This window comes from Carassius auratus, unplaced genomic scaffold (genome assembly GCF_003368295.1).
Source record: "Carassius auratus strain Wakin unplaced genomic scaffold, ASM336829v1 scaf_tig00216663, whole genome shotgun sequence".
Classification (NCBI taxonomy): Eukaryota; Metazoa; Chordata; class Actinopteri; order Cypriniformes; family Cyprinidae; genus Carassius; species Carassius auratus.
The window spans coordinates 35095-47500 of NW_020528684.1; the positions used below are offsets into that span (position 1 = coordinate 35095).

At 37.5% G+C, this 12406-nt stretch overlaps 1 protein-coding gene across 9 annotated transcripts in view; it reads right to left on the reverse strand.

The window, feature by feature from the left end:
• Positions 1 to 5808: 5808 nt before the first annotated feature.
• The window catches only part of LOC113098789 (neurexin-3b), a 154924-nt gene continuing 148326 nt past the window's right edge, over positions 5809 to 12406 (reverse strand). For 2 of the 9 annotated variants that reach the window (XM_026263868.1, XM_026263867.1), the window contains 6 exons: positions 11758 to 11877; positions 11262 to 11643; positions 9847 to 10037; positions 9489 to 9662; positions 9071 to 9097; positions 5811 to 6872 (listed from right to left, as the gene is read on the reverse strand). In XM_026263868.1, coding sequence (XP_026119653.1) covers positions 6745 to 6872; positions 9071 to 9097; positions 9489 to 9662; positions 9847 to 10037; positions 11262 to 11643; positions 11758 to 11877 — 1022 coding nt within the window. In that variant the 3' untranslated portion in view covers positions 5811 to 6744. Of the gene's footprint in view, positions 6873 to 9070; positions 9098 to 9488; positions 9663 to 9846; positions 10038 to 11261; positions 11644 to 11757; positions 11878 to 12406 lie in introns of all 9 variants that reach the window. The other 7 variants (XM_026263876.1, XM_026263873.1, XM_026263875.1 and 4 more) reach the window with 5 other exon arrangements.

Here is a 12406-nt window from a genome sequence, read left to right on the forward strand (position 1 = left end):
CAGTGCTCTGCACTCAAAAAATTCCACAAAACCATTTTTTTTTATCACTCTCATGTCATTACAAACCAATGTGCTATAAACATTATTATTTAGAGAGAAAATTTTATATGTATAATTTATTTATTTGATCTATTCCTAAACCCTTTGCCTATCATGTTGCTAGCAAATGAACAGACATGTGACATTACATGTAAGATTATTATTTCCCTTCAATGATCAGCTGTGAGTCTTTTTTGCCCTTTGTTCCTCTCGAAACATTCTATTTTAATAGAGACATCTATGTTCTCGCTAGCTTGTGCGTGGGTGTAATAGCATCTGTTTGATGGGGTAACGCTGCTCTCCCTAGAGCCCCAACAAGAAGCCTTGCTCGCCGCAAAGTGCTACGCTATCTGTCATTTAGCATCAAAGCACAAGGGCTTCTTCTTGCACCATGAAAGCGGTGCCTCTCAAATATAATATTGCATTTCCTTGTGGCTAGATGAGGGCCTGTTTTTCATAGTGATGTGTTGAGTAGGATCTATTCATGAAACATAGCCACAAAAAGCGGAATCTCTTGATTGAAGCTAGCTGGCATGTCTTCCTCTCCATCTGTGACTGACACTGAACCAGAACCGGATCCCAGGGAACAGGGGCACATGAACACTTGTTTTCCTTCACACGCATTCCAGCATCATGTTTTATGTAGGAGCCTTATTCATTATTCATGTGCTGGAGGGAGAGGCGGGACTCCTCAGGTACATATGCTGGGGGTTATAAATGTCGAGCCATAAAAATGTGTTGCTCTTATTTCACTTGAGACACAGAAGAGAGAGAGAGTGCCTTTGGTAGCTCCTTTAGGGGCGTTTCTCACCCACAGCTCAATCAAGAATAATGAGGTGTTGGAAATCTCCATCACACCTTTGTGCAACAGCAGATGCCGAGTCTAAACTTCAATGAGTCTGGGGAGCATAGATCAAACCATCACACCACCTACAAGATGAAATACACCAATTTATTAAAGTTTGCTGGCAGGGTAAGTTTACCGACTGGGCCCTGGGGCCTTAGACTTTGAGGGACCCCAAATGGCAAGACATTCCCCATCTAATTTCCTTTTTTTATCTGCACTAGACCTCAATTTGTACTGAAGAGCTTTAATATAAATGTGCCAACCACATCTGGAAGAACACTCCAAATGTTTTTTTTTTTTTTATTATTATTATTATTATTGTTTTATGTATGATTACATCAGGTGAAATATAGGAAGCAACCCATCCAATTACAGGGATACTCAATTTACTTACTCTCATGCTATCCCAGATGTATTTATTTTCTTCTTCTCTGCACCGAGATCTTTAGAAAAATACCAAATCTGTGAATCCATATAATGGAAGTGGATGGGTCCCACTTCAAAAACCATGAAAAAATAAATAAATAAAATAAAAATAAATCCATAATATACCAGTTGATGAATCAATGTGTTCTGAATCGAAAATTAAGGGTTACACTTTATGATGATAGTCCACTTTACACATTATACTAACTATAAGTAACTTTGCAACTGCAGTACATTAACTTATTCTTATTAAGTAGTAGCACTTTATTGTCACTAGTCACAAGTACCAGCAAAATTAGCCATCAACCTGTCCATACACACTTATACACAACATACATACAATATGACAAGGGGGAAGACAGGACAGGAAGACAGGGAACTGAGGAAGAATACAGCATAACATGAGGAAGGGGAGGAGAAAAAAATAACCCCCAGACTATGCTCCTTTGGGAGTACAGTGTGAGAACAGGAAAAACACCTCAGCAACAAAAGCACATAATCAATACAGCATATTCACGACTTTGCGATAGGTGAGGGGAATAGGGGGGATGAGGTTATCCAGCACAGGCAAAGCAGCCATCTGGTCCATCAGCCCTACGGCGCTGGTCCCAGACCCGCTTGTCAGACTGTCGGTACAAAGCGGCGAAGGTGATGGATGGGGGGTGAATGCATATCTGTATATATGTGTATATATGTGTGTGTGTGTGTGTGTAAGAGTTTTTTTTTGTGCGTGTGTGTGTGTGTGTTTATTTGTAGGCCTGGAGAGCTGGCATTCAAATCTAGTTTCCTCAGTCCGCAGATTGTGAAAGTGACACTACAAGTTGCCATGGAGACATTCTTGATCAGGTCCCAAACAGAGTCAACAATCAGCAGGTGTCTGTGGAAGAGTGGGGAGGAACGCAAGAGCGTCTCGTTGCAGTGCTCTTCCAGGGTAGTTGCTGTCCCCAACATTGGCCTTGGCCGAGGCCAGTGCTGGTAGAGGGGAGCTGAAAGAATCTAAGTTTGGGATTGTTTGGTCTTCGGGCGAGTAGTTGATTCCAATTTACTGGTTACTCTCTTTGTCCATTCTGGTCTCCAAATCCATCCAATTTCCTTTGCAAAGCCACAAACTTCTCCCTAATGGTATCTGTATTGCAGTTAATAGTCTCAGTCTCAGTGCTGACTGCTCTGTCCACTGCTTCAATCATGACGGGCAGCCTTATGAGGTTTGGACAGCTGTTCCCATTTTCTGAATTTTTCGATAAGCCAGGGCAAAGCCTAATCAGCAGAAGACCTATTATCATGGTCCGAATAGGTAGATATCTTCAATGTCCTCCACAGAAAGAGCAGCCAGACACGACCCACCACCTCTCCCATGCGTCCATTGTGTAGCCAGCTGCGAACGTTCCGGCAGGGCAGTCAGGTTCCCCCGAACCCAAGCATCTCGTCGAGAAGATGGTGTCAATTGCGTTGAGAGACCAGTTGATCAAATACATGACTTTTCAGTTTGGAGAGCAGTGCAGAGAGAGTCTCTCAAGTATTAGACAACAGATGAGACGAGACAAAAGAGTAAGCAGGGAAGGTAAGGGGAAAGAGAGGGAGACAAAATGCGTCCGCCTTCGTTTAGAGCCAAACGAGAAGGTGCAACTACATGTCAACTCTCAGTGTTGACTGATAGGTTAGATTTAAGGCTAGTAGAATAAGTTGACATATATAGTTGCAAAGTTTCTCATAGTCTGTGTGTTGTATGTTTTGGTCCCATCAAAATAAAGTGTTAGAAGATATTATAAGATATTAAACAGACAGTTTAATAATACTCTGCTAGTTAAGATGTAGGTGCAAAATTACTTGCTGTTAGAAGAATGTTGAAAGTGGACTCAAAATAAAGTGTTCCCAAAATAAGTTTGTCTGGGAAAAATACTGTTATAAACTTTTTTATTTCCTACCAGCCAACTTTCATTCTTCTGGGAAACATAAATAGAGATAAAAAAAAAATAAAAAAATAAAAAAATAAAAAAAATCCATCACTATAAGTCCACAAGTGACATGAAATTTTCAAGGAAGTGATGCGTAAGCTTCACAATGCAATTACATCACAGTTCATAATGTGCTGACATCACCCCTGGACATTTGAACTTGTGTTTGACAGTTGGCTTAAAGTGATAATTTATAACTTCAAAAAGACATTAAAAGAATTATATATAAAAGTACAATTATTTTTTCTCACACACACACCTATCATTTCCCTCCAGAAGACATATTAAACTCAACCAGCTCTCCTGCTCTATGAAGAGAGCACAAACACTATGAAAAAGATTATTTTTAGTAATTATTACTTCATTCAATTAAAAAATCAGGTAAACACATGCTTGAGGACATTACCGAAGTAATCTCTAAATGTATTTTTCCATCTTCTTAAGTTGTGAGTTTATTATTGTGATATTTGATTTTGTGTAATAACCAGCATAAAGCAAACAACATTTTTCAAAGGAAATCGATCGAGCACACTCTGACTGTCAGCAGGATTACAGACTCACAAAAAGATTCATTGCAAATTGGTTCAAACGATTACAAATGCCAACATTAACCTATTCATTCTCCATGTGTTTCTATGATTTGTTGTGTATTTGCGTGCGCAGAATGCCTCTAAAACCACTTATAGACTATAAAGTGCGACCTCTGTGAGAGGAGGCGGGCAAATAACGGATAGAATGTGCTAATTCAATTACGCAAGCTGAATAATTGCCTCGGTCAGTGTTCTGGATTGAGCCTATAGCTCAAACGTCCTTGAGATAAATTAAAAGCAGGCATAATGATAAAGCTGGAAGGGGTGGAGTTGTAGGCTGTAGAACAAAACAACAAATCTACCATTTCTCTTGGAATGAAATACCCTATAGGCAAATTTAGCTTCTTTGCACACATGCTGTGGCTAGGCATGCAACTTTTGTTGCAGAATGCTGGAATACACAGAAGTATTGTGGTCTTCATAAATAGGTGTTGAGTTGGCTGAAGATGGTGCCCTGGAGGCTGAGTTGTCCGTTGGAGCTTTAGCTGAGCGTTCTGTTGTGTTGCTCGGCTAGCGTGATGAATAAGCTGCCGTATTCACCTTCTATTCTCTTCGACTTCAGCGTAACACAATAGAAGGATTTATGAACACGGACAAAAAAAAAAAACTGCAGAAAGCTTCTGGCTCAAACAACATGCTTTAAAACCTGCAGCTGGAATCTAGGTTACGGACTGAGTCCACCATTTTTAACTGCATACACAATGTTCTAATTTTTGGTCTTTCTCACTCTCTCAGCCTGTCTGTCTACCTGATTAATTTAGGCTGTCTGTCTGTTGGACTGAGTCGGATTTGAGTTATTAAAGGCTGCTCCATATTCTCCTTCTCCCACAAGCATGCAGGGGCCAATATACCCGCTAATAAGAATCACTCTCACACAGGGTTGCGATTTCTCTGGCCACAAACACTGCTAGCCCCTGTTCTGCTCTGGAGTGTGCACGGTTTTAGCATTGTGTGGTGCGCCATTGTGTTTCTGGATTTCAAACCGAGTAAAAGACACCATTCACACTTTCAGTTTGGACTGTTTATGTGGGAAGCGGGAGGACGAGCACTTGATGCGTGAGTGTGTTTGTGTTTGTGCATGTGTCTGTGCACATGTGTTTGGCAAAAGATGAAAACAGTGATGAAAATACAAGCAGAGCTGATTGCATGCTCTGGGGATAGTGTTCCAGTTTGATCCTGTGGTGCATGCTAGTATCGGCTTGACAGGCACACAGCTGCCACCTAGAGCACTGTTCGAGCATACTTACGTACTACTTTACCTTATTCTGAAATACATAGCATGTAAACAGGCCACAGTAAACATATTTATGCATGCATAAAATACAGATGACATGAAAACACATTTTCCACAATGTGCAGCATCCCAAAATTGCACTGCACAGACTCTCAATGCAATGCACTCAACTTGACCTTCTATTCCTGTGCTAAATATTAAGCATAAATAATTACAGATTAGATTATTTTTTTCATCTTGTCCTAATTCACATTTTTGCCTTGAAACTGAACATTTAAAAATAACTTACTGCACTAGCTGTTTTTTTTTTTTTTTCTTGCCTGAAAATAAAACAAACTTTTGTGATATTTAGGATAAGAATAAGTAGAAAAAAAAGAGATTGTTTTAAAGTGCATAATTTCAACAAACAATAATTATCCATTGTACCAGAACAAAAGAGTTTGATTATGCTTCATTAAGAATGAATAATTAAGGATGAATTAGTCAAGCTTAATTATGGATATGATAGATTTACACATAAATATACACACACACTAAAACCTTGTCATCGAGCAATACATTTTTATACTGAGTTATTTATTAATGAAAGAACAAACTTTTGGCTTAAGAATGATCATTGCTTTAATATTACAAGCCTACAAGGCTGTGTCACTCCCTGTAACTGCCGTGACCCTACACAGAATCGTCTCGCGAGCTCAAGAGCCCATTTGAGGGGTGAAATTGAATTTGCCTCTATGATTAGAAATGTCAGAGTGATGAAACGGCATACAACTGCCGGAGGTTAAACATGGGAGACATCATTAAAGAAACAGACGCCAGTTTATTCTTCATTAATGGAGACAGAAAAAAAGAGAGGGAGAAATAAAAAGAGAGAGAGAGTGAGAGGAGAAGGATTTCTATGTATGCTTTGCCGTATTTGAGAGGCTGCTGGGCTAATTTGACCTTTGAACATTTACTGCACCTCATTACAACTGCTCATAGTTATTAACTTGCCTGCTGACTGGAGATATTGACCACACATTCCTCACTGTCATTCTACTATCATTCACTCACCCTAAACCACTTTTACCAAAGAAGCACATTTTCCTAATTCAGCATCCTTTGTTGTTACTGAGAGCAATATTTATATTAGCCAATCACAGCCATTCCTGTAACCCGACCCCCAAAATTAGAAGGCAGTGACTGGTTGCCTGTTCCAAGTGTTCCAAGCCAACACACATATTAATGTATCATATTTGTTTGAAACACATAAAATGGCTCCTTATACACACAACAACACCAAAAAGCACTAAACCTTCAAAACGATTAGCAGCATGCTAAATCCAAAACAGAAGATATTACAGGATTTCAGTCCTTTACCATTACCTTTAACTACTTCAATAGATCCCTTTTTAACTTTAACCCATCATATAAATAGTGGACTTTATACTGTGGCTTGAATCTGCACAAAAAATCTGAATGTGTTCTAGGAAAAAGAAAACTAAGGCACACAGAATTTATAAAAAAAATAAAATATATAAAATAAACTATTTTAGATGCAGTCAATAATCAGACTTGTTCAAAGCATAGCCCGCGCAATTCAATTTTCATAATGACATAGCAACACCAAAAATCAACTTGATATTACAGTCAGCCAAATAAAGTGTAACAGGGTCACTCACGGTCATTGCACTGGGTGCCAGAGTAAGAAGTCATGGAGCAGTCGCAGGTGAAGTTCTCCCACTGCTGGATGCATACACCCATGTTGGCGCACGAATCCTCCTGGCATGTAGTGCTGGGCCCTGATGTGGAGGTGACAGGAATGGCATGAGTCAACAGTAATGGCAGATTTCAGCAGGCACCTCTGTCACAGGCAGCACAGCAAGACTAGCATGCATGCAAAGTCATTCATGGCTCAGCATCAGTAAACAGATTCATGATAATCCATTCATTCTGAATACTGAGCAACACTGTAGTAGAACATTCAGAGCAAAAAAAAAATTCAAGCAAAAAAATAAATAAAATGAATATATATATATATATATATATATATATATATATATATATATATATATATATATATATATATATATATATATATATATATATATATATATACATATATATATATATATATATATATAAACAAACACAAAATATTTTTTTTCAGTATGTTGGTCTTGTTTCCCCAGTATTTTTTTAAACAAGTTTTCATTTTTATTTTATTTCTGCATTGTACCATTATGAATAAGGTTGAAATAATACAAAATATTGTCTAAATTTCTACACTGAAATAATGACATCTGGGTTGCCATGTTGAGAAGATATAACAAATTTAATACAAATCACTTTGTAACCCACCTATGGACACTTGCGCGGTCTGTACAACTTATTGAAATGGCCTGCAGGAAGATGTGTATCTACAACAGGTATGCATCTAATACAGTATGTGTTAAAATGACTGACAATACAGTACTTGATTCCTTATGATTGTTGTTGTGCTGAGCAGTCTGGCAGTTTATCAGTTACAGCAGCAATGTTTACTCCAGCCCACTGCTCTCATATTCTAATCTATCTCTTTCTGTCCCCACTACTGATACACAGTCACTGACTTACAGATGCAATTTTGGTTTATAACAATACAAAGTACTGATGATACAGATTAGTACCATGGATCCCTGAAAATCTAACACTGATAGATGCAAATATGAAGTTAAATCCTCATGTACAGATGAATAAGTCATACATTTTTCAAAATAGTAAAATATCTTGATAAATTATTTGTGTATGACCTAATTAATATGCGATTAGCTAAACCAAGCCATCTTGTGACATTCCAGGTGTCCCCAGTGATACCCATGTTTGGGTTTATACTAACATTTCAGAAAAATAAATAAACCAAAATATATTAAATGGAAACAAGTCATAATATCTTACATAAAGTATTGTGTACTGGAAAACAAGATAAAACTATTGATTAAAAGAAGTTTATATATATATATATATATATATATATATATATATATATATATATATATATATATATATATATATATATATATATATATATATATATATATTTTTTTTTTTTTTTTTTTTTTTTAAGCAGTGTATTCTTTCGAGATACAAAAAAAGCCATGCTGAGAAAAAAAAAAATTATAATAATAAAAATAAAATAAATAAATATGTGAATACACCATCTATACACATTTAATTATTCTGCACTTAATAACAGATAATTATTGAATATTTAAGAAGGAATGCAAACAATTGTTTACACTCTATCTGAGATTCATTAAAAATATAATGACGTCAATTCCAGCAGCTCAAAATATAAACAAAAGAAGAAACCAAGAACAAAGAAACCAAACTGACAGACATGCATTCAAAACGAGAGCAAAGCTCTGAGAGCGGATGAAAGTCTCATCTGGCTGAAAGTGCTTTTATTGAGTCAGGAAAGCAATGTAAGAATTCTTTCTTTTCTCTTGCTAGTTTCCGCCTCTAATGAGTCCCCAACTGAACCACTCTTGGATGCTCTCAACACAGTATAAATGAGTAATTGCCAAAACATCCATTAAAATGCTTCAGTAGGGGAGAGAATTGTGGCCAATTGCTGTAGAACAGCGGGACACTAGACAATGTCTCGATTTTGATGTGTCTTCAGTGGAAAGCTTTGAGGTGGAATGTTCTTTGTGGTGGATATTTATAGGGATTTTATTTAATATTAGTGTCCCTCAGCTGCAGCACATGTCAGCTCTGGACTAAATGAAACGTTGTGTAAAAAAAAAAAAAAAAAAAAAAAAAATCATATTATATATATATATATATATATATATATATATGTGTGTGTGTGTGTGTGTGTGTGTGTGTGTGTGTGTGTGCAAAATACTGCAACATGCTATAATATATTTTTTACTGGATAAACATTCATGTTAAAACTCATTGCAACTTTCAGCCAGGTGTGTGTGGGTATATGAGGTGATATGGTTGAACCCTCTACCTTGCAGGTCGGCTTTGGTGAAACCAACTTTGTTAGCAGGAAATTTTTTGTGGGAAAAAAGGGATAATAAAACAGTTAGTGGAGGGAATGTCAGTCAAGAGAGGAAAATGTGTGTATGTGTGTTTTGTGTGTGAAGGACACACACACACACACACACACACAACACACACACAATGCTGTTAACATGCCCTCGGTCAAGGCGCCATCTAGTGGTTATAGGGGCTCTCACATCAACAAAAAAACAGAGAATAGCAAAAATTCCATTGAGGCACAAAAAATATAACTAACATACAGGTAAACATTAGAGAGGAAAGTAGGTTCAGAGGTTAAATCAGGTTTGAATTTACTGGTTAACAAACAGAGCAGTGTGCCAGGGATTGGTCAACATTTAAATTGAATTGAAGACAATGACACATACCTTCACATCCACGTTCGATCTGCCCACTGCGGAACAGAGCATCATTGATGAGATCAGGCAGGCGGCCGTTGAGATCCATGGAAGCTAAGCAGCCCTGGAAACCCTCACGAGACACCACCAGCTTTGGCAGATTCTGGTACATGTTCGGTCCTAATCCGGCTACAAACAGATCACCTGCAAAGAGTGAAAGAATTAAACTGTAACATCCTACACTGGCATACTTTACAGTGATGTTTATGTGCTCAGTATGCAAAATATTCCCATTCACATAAACATACCAATATTTTTTTTTTTTTTCGTTTTTGTTTCTTTAATATGAAATGTCAAGCGCACAATCAAAAATGTCTGTACAGCTGACCTTTCAGGTCCAGATTTTTCGCTCCGTTGACCACCTGGCTGACAGACTTGGCATCAACCTTTAGCGTGTGTGTGTTGCTGGCATCTCGAGTGATCACCACATTGTGCCACTGGTTGTCGTTAAGAGGACTGTCGCTGTTTCCCTTCAGAAGACTCGGTCCGTTTCCCAGGTCAAACACATAGTGAATATACCTGACGAACACACATACACACTGAGCTCAAATGCATCCATGTCCCAAATCCATTCAAGTGCACTTCACTGAAGAACACTCAGCCAAAAGTACATATTGAAGCAAACTCTGATCAGCTGAGAGGCTCTCTATTAGATGACAATAAGAGTGGACACTCGATTTAAAGAGGAACAAGGTTTATGTCCTGCTGGAGGGTAGACCATAGGCCAAGTGGATCTTCTGTTTGGATGGACTAGGCTAACCATGCTTCATTTACTTTACTAATCATACAATGCTAAAATCCTATAAGAATATTTGCTAGGGATAGATAAATTGTGTCAACCTTGTCTTACACTGAACAAAATATGAAGAGAATGAAATATTTAGCAGGAAATAACAGAGCATGGGGTGCCATCTGGATTTGACTGAATAAATTTGGCTAAGATCAGTATTATTTGATTTTACTGGGTCAGTGTAATATTTCTTCTACCTGCACAGTCCTGGTTACATCAAAAAAAGAAAAGAAAGGAAAGGAAAGAAAAGTTTTTTTTTTTTTTAGTTAATTAAAAAGCAAAAATAGTTAGTACATTTTGATAAAGATTATTCATATTATTATATAAATGTGATTATTTGTCAGCAGAATGTGTTGAATTATTATTATATAGTTAAACCAGATACATAAGGTAAAAAAATAAATAAATAAATAAATAAATAAATAAGAATCTAAATTCAATTTCAGACTTTCTTTCTTAACATGTTATAAGTTGAGAAGGCCATGGAAACTAAGAGTGATGTTGGTCAAATGTTTTTAATTCTATGTTTTAAATGAGTGCCTGTTTTGGTATCCATCAAGAGTATGATGACTCTCTCATAATACTCAAAAAGACGGTCACTAGTCGCCACCTGCTGGTGTGAATGAATCTGTTTGGTGAACATATTTAAAATCTTTTGTGTTACAAGATCAAGACTCACTGAATGGATCAGTCTGTAGATCAGAACAAATCTTTTTGGTGAAGATATTCACCAATCAAATTCCCCACAATTAGCAGTTCAAGGTATTCTGAGGTGTGTAGTAGTTCTTGAAAATGAACATACATTTAGCCACTTTACAGTAAACAAGTCTCGGCCTGAATTAAGTTGACTTCCAACACTCCCGGAACAGACTTCCAACCTTTACAGTTTCCTTAATAAAATGGTTATATGATAAAAACAGATTCTCTGGAAATTTAGCTGTATTTCCACTCACCCTTTGACAAGCTCCACTGCAATAAAATCATTCCCATCTCCACTGTTGAAAAGAATGAATCCATCACCCGAGGTAGTTTTGAACTGAAAGAAAAGATGCATGGTGCTGTAAGCCTGGAGTGTAGCAAGACCCAGATAGCTTCCTTTGGTCTTGAAAGTAACTGGATCGGCCACAATGGAGCGCATGCCGAAACGAGCATTAAGCTCGCAGAATTCGATGTCCCCGTTCTTGCACATGTCAATATAGAGGAGGCCGTTGAATTTCAGGCCTTGCAGGTGACCAATGAAGTTGGACGGAGCCATGGAGGCAAAGCGCCGTTCTGTCAGGATTCCGGTCTCGATGTTACTGAACTCCAGACGAGTGTGGTCGCCATTCATCTGACCTATGAAAGAGGAGTAGGAGGTCTTGGTAAAGTGATTATTAAGTGTCGGATTTATGCATTACATGGGGGCAGCCACTGAAAAACTGTTCTGAAAATATTATACTGCATTCGTACCTTCAGCTACATCATCATCCACCATGAGTTTGAGGTTTTTACCACGCCGCATCACTTTGACTGCGTGCCAGTCATTGTCGTTCACTTTCTGGCCAGCATACAATGTCTCTGGTCCTTTACCTGAGAATGATGTGTGTCAGTTAGTGTTTGCACACATTAGCACTGCAAATCAAATGTCTGTCATCTCAATATTTTAATAAATCATGTGTATTTAAATGTTTCAATTTCTGTCCTTCGGATGATATATAATAGAAATATGTTTACATATTTTACTTGCATTACATCAATAGTTCCAAGGAAAAATAACATTTGCTATTACCCAGAAAAGTTCAAGACATGACACAAAACTAAGGTTTGGCTGAGCTATGTGTTGAATACTGTAGTTTATCCATACCACAGAAATGGCAAGTGTACTAGTATGCTAGTAATCTGTTCCAAACATAGCAGTGGACATTTATTTCTTTTAAGGGTGCTCTGTAATACAAATACATAGTCTGTACTAACAAGTACTGGTTGAGAGCACTGATTGTTGTGCTGATTTACTGGTTCCATTAACATAAGCGGCTCAAATATATTGAGTATTTAAACTTCAAATTATTGCACAAGGCAAAGTGCCTCTCTAAAAGCATTGTAAAATTAAAATGGTTAA